The sequence below is a fragment of the Typha angustifolia genome, chromosome 2 (genome assembly GCF_048772165.1).
Source record: "Typha angustifolia cultivar Huaian chromosome 2, ASM4877216v1, whole genome shotgun sequence".
In the NCBI taxonomy this organism is placed as follows: domain Eukaryota; kingdom Viridiplantae; phylum Streptophyta; class Magnoliopsida; order Poales; family Typhaceae; genus Typha; species Typha angustifolia.
The window spans coordinates 780,648-791,671 of record NC_133240.1 but is presented as its reverse complement, the minus strand read 5'-3'; the positions used below and the strand labels follow the sequence as shown (position 1 = coordinate 791,671).

The 11,024-nt window shown below is 33.9% G+C and overlaps 1 protein-coding gene across 2 annotated transcripts; it reads right to left on the bottom strand.

The window, feature by feature from the left end:
• Positions 1-2,562: 2,562 nt before the first annotated feature.
• On the bottom strand, positions 2,563-6,944 carry LOC140773405 (nascent polypeptide-associated complex subunit alpha-like protein 1). 2 transcript variants are annotated; one of them, XM_073115940.1, is made up of 4 exons: positions 6,794-6,944; positions 6,575-6,662; positions 3,839-3,957; positions 2,563-3,291 (listed from the first exon to the last, which is right to left on the bottom strand). In XM_073115940.1, exons 1-4 carry the CDS (start codon positions 6,866-6,868, stop codon positions 2,950-2,952), a joined length of 624 nt encoding a protein of 207 aa, XP_072972041.1. In that variant the 5' UTR covers positions 6,869-6,944; the 3' UTR covers positions 2,563-2,949. The 2 variants fall into 2 exon arrangements, with proteins under 2 accessions (XP_072972041.1, XP_072972050.1); XM_073115949.1 differs by having other exon boundaries at positions 2,567-3,291; positions 3,839-3,951.
• Positions 6,945-11,024: the final 4,080 nt, after the last annotated feature.

Below are 11,024 nucleotides of genomic sequence, written 5' to 3'. Positions count from 1 at the left end.
CGATGCATACAGTAGAATGAGAATCTTTGTGGAAGTTAAAAAGATAGCCTCCTTATACATGAATCACTCTGATTTATAAATGGACTCCGCTAGTTAGTTCAAAATGATTTAATTGCATTATATTTGTCTATCGAAGTCCTCAAGTAATAGACTTTATATGTTATCTAGTTTCAGTAATTTTACAAAGAGCTAATTAAACTTTGGAGATTAGGTTATTCCGTTCCATGCTGATAAACTACACTGGTTTTTAATGGCAATCACTTGCTGCATTTGCCTTAGGTAAATGGCTTGGTATCCTTTTCTATGACATATAGATGCTTCCTTTATTGAACTAGATATTACTTAGTTGTATGTGCTTCTTATCATGACACTGAAATTTAGGCATACAATCTGAGCAAGAACACACAAAATTGCCAACTTGCAACTTGCAAGAAGAAGAACTAGTCAGTTGCTGCAGCACAGTAAGGCAGACCGAGGCATCTCTGATGCTGATTAACAAGCCTTGATTACAAAACCAAACTTTTCCAACTCAGGGAGTGCATCACAGTCAGTTTACATTGGATAACAATATCTGATTATTAACATCTAAGGGATACAAGCCTTTGAGTAATTTTTGGGGGAGAAGAAAAGCAGTACAGGGGTGTATGATTCCATGCATTTGTAGAAACTTCACCTATGCATCTTAAATTGCAATATGAACATCAGCTTTTGTTTTATAGATACAGGTTACACCCAAATGCTGCATCTTGAGAGTGGATGTCAAAAGTTGTTGGTTTCTACTGTAGAGCTAGACGCAGCAGCGTCTTGAATGAATGAAACCAAAAGGCCTCTTGAGTACTGCTAGTAAGTACTCACAGAAACTCCCAGGATGACATATTTAAGGTACTTTTCTTCAATTAGTCTAGGTGTATACAAGATAACATGATCATCCAACCACTACAAAGTCATTCCCCCCACCTAGCTACTTCTTGACTAAGAGGTAAAGTTTATTGCATTGGCATTACATACCAAGGCTTCTATGTTCCTATTATTTGATTCAAGGTGTGCCTAAGAGCCAAACAAGGATGAAAGTATGATATTAGCTAAAGGTTTATTGCATTGGCATTACATACCAAGGTTTCTATGTTCCTATTATTTGATTCAAGGTGTGCCTAAGAGCCAAACAAGGATGAAAGTATGATAGTAGCTAAAGGTTTATTGCATTGGCATTACATACCAAGGTTTTTATGTTCCTATTATTTGATTCAAGGTGTGCCTAAGAGCCAAACAAGGATGAAAGTATGATACTAGCTAAAGGTTTATTGCATTGGCACTACATACCAAGGTTTCTATGTTACTATTATTTGATTCAAGGTGTGCCTAAGAGCCAAACAAGGATGAAAGTATGATATTAGCTAAAGGTTTATTGCATTGTCATTACATACCAAGGTTTCTATGTTCCTATTATTTGATTCAAGGTATGCCTAAGAGCCAAACAAGGTTGAAAGTATGATATTACCTAAAGGTTTATTGCATTGGCATTACATACCAAGGTTTCTATGTTCCTATTATTTGATTCAAGGTGTGCCTGAAAGCCAAACAAGGATGAAAGTATGATATTAGATAAAGCCAACCTTTCCTTCATTGCCAACATATGTGACAAGAGAAATTCTTCATGACTCCAGCATCTATGAGGACAGAAAAATAAAGCCATATTTTGTTTTGTTCCATATCTTGAGCATTTTGCGCACAAAACCTAAATGGTTTTGGGCTTCGCAAATTCATCCTATTTTCATTTTCCAATCAATTATTTTTTTAATATAAAAACAGTACAGATTTAAACCAGACGAATTATGTCCTCTTCTTCTTCTTTATATTTCTTTTTACCAGCATTCAAACGTGTTATTATCGGCTTCATAAATTATATACGATTTCATATGTGTGTTAATTCAAATTTGTGTTTATTTGATATTATTTGCTACTCATATATTTATCTAAAACTCAAAATTTAAACTTATAAAGTATAAATTTTTCAATGCATTTAAGATAGTATTGATTGAAGTTTAAATAATAAAGATATGATCATGAGACCAAATGAAAAGGTATTATTTAAACTCAGATTGATATTATTTGAGATACATTAAAAAATTTATTCAATTATTTACAATTTTATTTATTTATTTGAAAGAAGAAAAAAATTAGACAACAGACTCAACTTCATATCAAACACTTTTTACAAAGTCTTGCGGATTTGGAGCATTTTTTTACAAATTTAAAGCATGTATTTTTCACAGATTTTGGAAGTTCAAATTTGAGTTTTAGATAAATATTTGAGTAAATGACATCAAATTAAAAAATGGATTAGTAAGCATATAGGCTCATAAATGGTTTGCAAGAAGGCAATGACAAATTTGTTTTAAGAAATAGATCAATAATAGTTTGATCTAAAAACAATGCAATTGGTGGATTTATAAATGGAAAACGAAAATGAGGTGAATTTGCAAAGCATAAAACCACCTTATTTCAAGCAAAACGCTCTTATATCTTTAATATGTTACTCAAAATAAATAATAGAATAAAACAGGAAAAAGATGGGAGCTCATTGTAGCTTTCTTTGCAAGTCAGTAAACAAATCAAACAAGAACAACAGAATTGTCAAGTTATTCCAACAAAATATTGACTGTGCCAGTCAAAACTCAAAAGGGCTGTATCCATACACTGGCAATTAAAGAAGTTGATGTAACTACTTAATCACAGCAACTAACAGATCAAACTGGTGTTCAATAATACTGCTCAAGGAATTTGAGACACATTTTCGAGAGAGTATCCATCTTGCACTAGTAAAACCCCTGCTTGGGTGTGAAAAACTAGACAAAACAAACTGAATCTCTCAGGAGACCTAGAGGTTCAAGAACAAGTATTCTTCATTCAACCAAGAAAAGATATACTGTATAAAGTAAAGTACCCTTTCTAGGTGGTGAGCTCCATTATAGCATTGACAATATCTCCATTGTGGACCTTGAGAGCTTTAACAGCCTTTCCCTTTGAGACACCAGCCTGAGTCATCACAAGATCAATGTCCCCAGGCTCCACCCCACTGTCATCAACATCCTCCTCTTCCTCATGAACTTTTGCAGCACTGGATTCGTCGGCCTCAGAAATTGCATTACTGATGTCTAGCATCCTGAACTGTTGAGCAGCGTGGGCTTGCAGTTGAGAACTCAAATCATCAATCATTGCCTCACCAAATATTATGTATGTTCCAGTAGTTGGGCACTTGAAGACATCAGGTTTCAATATGACAAAATTGATCTGCAGAATACAGGTACAATAGCAAGGGCAATGTATTTGGAAATATGCAAAAGTACAGCAAGGTTTTTTCTATGAAAGAGAAATAAAATGCACTGCCAGATGACTAATGGTTTCCAATGCGATGAAATAAAAAGGAAATTATTCATATTTTCTTGATTTTTACATTGAAAAATGCAAAAGTTTGACAAGGTTCAATTTATAGTGGTATAACCATATACAGGAATTTCTTTGCAACATCTAAGTTTCCATAACATTATTTTCTGGAAAAAAAAACATAACATGATTCACTTTCCACAATCATGCAAAAGTACTATATATATATATATAGAGAGAGAGAGAGAGAATTACAGTCAATATGATCCCTGACAAATATGCCAGTTAAATGGCCAGAGACCCAAATTATTAGTTTAATCACCATTTAGGAAAGGAGTTCCAAACATGTATTCCATTCCAAGCAGTAAGCAGTTAGATTTTATACACCTCCTTATGATTTTGGAATAAATTCCTCGGATTATAGCTGTATTTCCTCACAACCTATCATACTTACATTCTTTGCTCTCTTGAAAGTGACCCTACTGACACCTGCAACTAGATTCATCCCCAGCTTCAGCATTGCCTTGCGACTCTTTTTCTCACTCCTGCTTAGCTTGGAGCTCCCACCTGCACTTGTTTCATGGTCACCTTATTGAACAAATTTTTGTAGAGAAAAAAGTAGTCACCAACAATGCAGAAAAAGAAGAATATCTTTTCATGTTACTGAAATATTCTTGTCTCTGTATTTCCAATAAATGGCAACTTCCAATAAGTTACACGTTTTAAGGAGATGACTCACTGTCAGAAACCTACAATATAAAATTTGAAATCTTGCCATGCCCCAAAATTACTGTAAAAATTAATGTCAGATTCATTTTATTGTTAAATAAGATGAAAAAGGTTACAAAGACTCCTGAAGTGTCAACTCTTCCTAGAGTATTTCAGAGAGTTTGGTGACTGCTTACTCACATGCCATACATCTGCGTTTACCCCAGTCATCGCTCCTAGGGTATTACTAGTTGGATATTTAATTGTACATGTGATAACATATACAAATGCCAAGCAATACCATACAGCTTAAGCTTTTGAACTTCAGCATTATTGTGCCAAATAACCATGATTGAATTTTAACTTTTAAGATGTGAACTTCTTAAGTATCAGGCAATGTAGTCTCCTTAATTAAGATGATACAGTTTAATGATCAAGAAATGCTTTCAGCATCAATTATCTTTTTCTACAAAGTATAAAATATAAAATAACACATGCAAACTCGTACAAAACATCTCTATATAGTCATACACACACATTTACATATGGAACCTAGAGACTCGGTCTTAAAAGAGAACCACCTTATGAGGCCCTTAAAATCACTTCGATGATCTTATGATAATTCAAGCGAAGCATAGATACCACAAGGAGAAGTGTTGTCACTTTGAACTTATGCCACATGTAAAACCCTTACTTAAAAGTGCAGTTGTTCTTCTATGACAACTATATAGTTTAATGGCCACCAACATTAAGTATATGAGCCATGGAAAGTATGTGTGCTAGAGAAATATTCTAGATATTAATAATAGTAGGCCTTTAGCTTCATATGTAGCAAACAATGATGTGCTAATTCATATGAAATCATCACGGTTTAAAAGTTGCACCAGCCACACCCTGCGTTTCTTGCCTTAATACATAAAGTGAAATGTGTGAAACATCAAAACTTCTTGAGGTCTATAAAGTATTTAATTGGCTGCCAACAATTTTAGCAAATATAAAGAAAATAACTTCAAACAAGTATAAAAATATATAGAAGCCATTATATTTCTTTATATTGCAAACTGCATCTAAATTTATCCATTAAAAGGTGAATTAACTAAGAGTCAGAAAAATCAAGAGCAACAAATAATTATGTAGTACAAGATCAAGAGTCATATTGGACAAAAAGCTTATCTGAAGAAATTTCAGTCATTATGAAAAAGTTAACTGCAGACAAGAAAGTAGATAATGCGCTTAATCAAGAAAAGAATCAGGACACACGACGATGAATGAAAGAGCAAAAGTTTTCCATAGCAGAAGTGAGTTATGTGATTGGCTAACAATGGATAAGCAGAGCATATGGAGAAGAACTTAGCACAAAGGATATGCAAAAACTTATGCGTTAATTCTTCCACTCTTCTCGTTGAGGTGAGAACTTAGAATTTGTCCAATTTGAGAACCCTTCTGTTTCTTTTTTCTTTTTTATTTCCTTTTGACTAAAAGGCATACATTGCTCCGTTCCAATTGAAACCAGAATTGTTACACTTTTATCAGAGGAGCAACCAGATGCAGTTTAGACCCCCCACAGGTCATTCAAAATAAAGCAGAGAAATTACAATCCTGCACAACTTGTTAACAAAGCCAAAACATACCAAGTCTGTTCAATAATATCAAGAAAGTTAAAAGAAACGCCACAAATTATTACTATCCTCCTCCTCCTTCAGAAGGATCATTCAAGCTTTTCATCCTACAGAACGGGCTATCAAAGTTTAGTCTTTCAGCACTATATACAAGCACTTCATAACATAAAACAGTTCAAAGGCCTCAATAGAATATCTTGCTATTACTAAGAACTAATGAAACATGGACTAAGGTATCTAAAGAGACAAAGTTGCTTAAGAACCAAGCTTAGCATTTATTATCAAATAGACAGGAAAAACTGTTTAATTTCTAGAGATTAGCCTTCTATACATGACAGATTTTCCTATGAAAAAAAATAACATAATAGATACCTCTTATAAGCTAATAAGAGGGAATACATATTTCAAGTTAATGAACTTTAAAGGTTAGTTAGGCCAATCTCAAATTTGGGGTAGCTTATAAACCCAAATCTCATGTTGAAGACAAATTGCTAGCAAACACCTACAAATCTCTGAAAACAGAAGACAATATCATCTGGCCATTGAAGTCATCTTTCCAAGCCCTTTACTTACCAACATGATATGGGTTCGAAAACTTCCATCATCTCTCTTACTCTTCTCTCTACAAATGAGCACCACCGCAATCACATCCAATGCCGACTCCACCAAATTCAATATTTATCCAAATCCCAACAAAACAAAGACAAGAACACCCACACAATCATTCATTATTAGAAGGACACTCAAACCAAAAGGACATAGCCCTGGACTACAAAGCAAATGGTAATGAACCCAAGATTCAAGAAACCACAAACGTATAAGTCCGATAAACAGGAAAAGATACAAAGGAACAAGGAGATTACCATCTTTCTCCTCATCGTCGTCTTCGTGTTCATCGCCCTCATCGTCCTCATCGTCCTCCTTGGCGTCTTCAGCGCCAGGGCCATCGTCCTTGCAAGTAAACGAGAAAACTTTAACAAAAACTACGCACGACCCACATCCCATTTTCCTCTCATTTGCTCCAAAAGCATTAAGAAAAGGAGACCAAAAACCAAGAAAAAGAGTAGGATGGGGAATAACACCTCTTCTTCCTTCTTCTGCCGCTGCTCTTCCTTGTCCTCATCATCCTGCTGCTGCTTCACCATTGGGCCAGGCATTTTTTGCTCCAGGGATGGAGGAGATGAAGGAACGGCGTAGATACCGAGGCGTATCACTCTTCTCTTCTCTTTTCTCCTCGCGTCCGGGAAATAGAGAGATTTTTTTTGTTTATATACAGTGGAGTTGAGTCACACGAGGAAGGGGACGTACCAGCAATGTGGCCATTTTGTGGCCATTTTGGGCTGGGCCCAAGAAGAAGACCCACAAAGGATTTAGTCTATATATATATATATATATATCATTGGAAAATAATTTCAAATGTCACAATTGCCACTAATTTCTTCCAAATATAGTAGTTAAAATTGGAACCATGATGGGGAATTTGCATATAAAAATTTCTTAAAGATTTTATAATGGAGCTTCTTACCATTCAAATTGTAGTTGAATTTTTAATTTGAAAATTAAACTTTTGGAAACGAAGCACATATATTTTCTATAGTCGATATATCTTTTTTTTTCTTTTTATAATAGAAAATATATAATTTATATATCTGACCGATACTAGAGCCTTTAATTATTAATCAAAAAATAAAATGTGATTGAGTTGCAAAAGGTTTATTTTTATAATACTATGATTGAGCTTTTGTACGCAACATCTATATAAATTATGTGTACTCTATTATAAAAAATATATATATATCTATTTTATATAAAATATAAATAAACTCAATTTCAACTATTATGAAAATATTAAAAAAAAATATTTAGTATAAATGACCCTCAATCAGATGGTATCAGAAGTCTTTTTCTTTTTAAATGAATGGGCATAGAATAATCCTTATTAATGATAGCTGTAGTTAGATGTATCTATATAGGCAAAGTACCATTTTTTTATTTAAAATTTAGATTATTGAATTATAATTGACCTCTTGTCTTTTGTTTAATTCTAAGGTACTTTCATGTGCTTTAAATTTAAAACATTTAGTTTCCTTACAATCTACAACAAGGTAGTCAATCACTAATGGAAATATGAAAAGTTTTAATTACTTACAGGAACATAGTTTAATTAAATTAAATTAATGATAATATAAATAATTGGGTCATTTAACAACTTGCTTATTGAAAGAAAATATAGATACCAGTAAACCAGACTATTAGTTTTGAATGAACAATATAATAATTATAACTTGGTCTCAACCAAGTTATTTAAAATACATAACAATAAATTGAAAACAGAATCAGATCAAACTAAAAAAAGGTTAACAATAATTTACCTAAATATTTATTGCATACCCATATAACTTAATCATTGCCAGCTGATATGCAAATAAGCATTTTAAAACTAAACCTAAATTCAAAGAAGTTTACATGGATTGGTTCTATCAGTATTGTCTATATAAAATATAGGAGAATTAAGTACAATATATACTTTTCCTGCAGTAGAAATTGGAAGAAAAGTGTAGCTTTAATTGCTAATCTTCCATAGGTGTTGCACTGCATCTTAGCATACAGGCCAGCCCACATCAGTGCATCAGTAAAAGCCCAGCCTTCAATCCAATGAATTAGGTCATCAAATCCAACATATTATACCATGATGTATGATATATGCACTAGCTTTGACTCACTGTGATCTATTTACAAAGAGAAATATAGGAGAGAAGTAACCATTTTGTTTAGCTTATAGATCATGCTCATTATCTATCAATTGTGGTTAACATGATTCTATATAAATGATAAGTTGATGTTCATAATTAAATTAGAACGAATGAATCGATACAGCCTCAAACTAGCAATGAAGTAGGGAATCAGAGAGTTACCATACTCTTCAAAACTGGATAAGGATACCCTATTCTGATCATAAGTATTATATTGTGTGTGTGTGTGTGTGTGTGTGTATAATATAATAATAAATTAAGCACCTCCCTTATATTATTTATTGTGATATTGCTTCATGCCGTACGTACCCAGTTCATAACTACAATAGAGAAAGCTCAACATAATAAACTACGTAAGCTACAGTGATCGTAGTCGGCAAGAGAGATCCCTGCAAGGATAGAATGCATGAATTCTATACAACCTGAGGTAATGTTAAATGGCTGCCAATGTTGGGAGCCAACTAGAGCCTGCCGAGTACCCAAGTGAAGTAAGTTCCTACAGTATAGTTTGCAGGAGCATATGCATATTCTTTTCTCATTAATTAAGGAATTAATCATATACTAGTCGAGGCTTAGGCGGGCAAGACTAGGGATCCGTTTGGTAGAGGTAGACTCTTTTAAGCTTATTAGAATCTTGAGGCCCGAAAACCCTAAGCTATTTGAGGCTAAGGAATCTTATAGATGAAATTGTTAGTCTTTCTTGTTGTTTTAAGATCGTAATTTTTTTTTAATATTTATAGAGAATGTAACCGTGTTGCAGGCTGGACAGCTAATAAGAGCAGACTGTCTCTCAACGTGTTGCTCTGAAGGCTGACAGGCAAACCCCTACCGACCTACTTTCTCTTGTATTTTTGTGATATTTCGACCGACTCAATTGGTGTTCACAGCTAATATAGTTCTTTGTCTTCAAAAATAAAAAATTAGAAAAAAATTCAGGGGTGGGGAAGTTGTAAAGACTTCTAATATATACCTTACTTATACTTTTAATTAATTAATATACCTCTATCTCCTTCTCCTCATCTCTCTACCTTTTGGTTTGTCTTATATATATATATATATATATACACACACACACACACGAGAAGAAAGGAAGAAGGATATAAATTGATATGGGTGGGAAGGAGATAGGAAGGTAGTGCCAAGTGGGGTGCCAAGAGAAGACAATGGGAGAGTTATGGGAGTGATTAGATAGAGAGAAGAGTGGTCCTAAGCCTAGTCCTTTTAAATTTAGATAGGATATTGGTAACATGCAGTAGTAGTGTTCACATGCAAATATTGATGGAGTACAATGCCCTCTCATCTCAATAAGATCACGCGTATCAAACTAGAGAGCAGTAGAGGTCCCCTACCATATCTCTCTTGCCTTTCTCTTTTCAAGGCCATCTCCTACCTAACTAATTGCATGCCCTAATGACCATGATGAGTACCAGTGATCACATCAAGTAGGGTTTCTTGCAGTTGAATACGAGCTTATTATCTTTGATATTAATCTCTAATACTTCAAAGGACAAATCCTGATCAGGCACCCACATAATATATATATAGATCTAAGTCTAACCTTAGCAATATGAATAGGAAAAGTTATAATGGAGGCTGCCTAACACTTCACTGCTCCAAACTATCTGGTGTATATATAAGAAGCTAATTCATAGTAAAGTTTTTTAGGTATATGTGTTCAAGTTGTTCCATAATCGATCCTCTTGCATTGATGTGGAAGGGACATACAGAACGATTTTAATGATTTCTTATTATAACAGCTAGTATTGTATTTGTGCCAACTGCATTGCAATGCATGAGCAAGAGTACTACACTTAAGGACCACCACAAATGTTGCAAAATTTTACAAGGGTCCCCTCCATATGGGACCATTTCCAATGGAGCACCCTACCTTAATGGCACACATCACAAAGCCCTCAGATGGGAGGGATATGATCAGATCAAAGGACTCAATATATATATATAGATGCATCTTTAGTTCTCATTGATAAAAGTTGGGCACAATTGCACTGTAGTCTCAAAACATTCAATATTATGGATTACTTGGTTGTACTAAGCAATATAATAAGAGGGCCATTATGTTGTAGTACTAATTAAGAAGAATAATTCTTGCCTCTTTCATCTTTCACACAGATCGTGAAGATTTGAATATATTATACGCGTACTTTGTACGCGCATTGTAAGCTATTTTGTGTATATATACCGGATCGTTGTCCTACTTGCAAGTATCTTTGGCACCACTAATTTTTCACTTGTTATAATGTTAAACTCAGAGAATTGATGATAACAATAAAGCGGATCATATAAGTTGAATTGTGACTCGAATTTATAGTGTCCATTTCAAATTAGAAAAGATATACATGCAATTAACTCCTAAGGTAGTACAAACATTAACATCTTAGAAACTAGAATCTAATGAGTTCATTAGACTTTATCCAACATATGTACATGAGATCCGTATCTTAATTAAAGTGTGAAGTTCTAGAGGTCGTTATATACTAATAAAGAGAGTAACAAATTGTATACTTTATCACCATTCCTCTCTTAGAATAGGCATCAATGT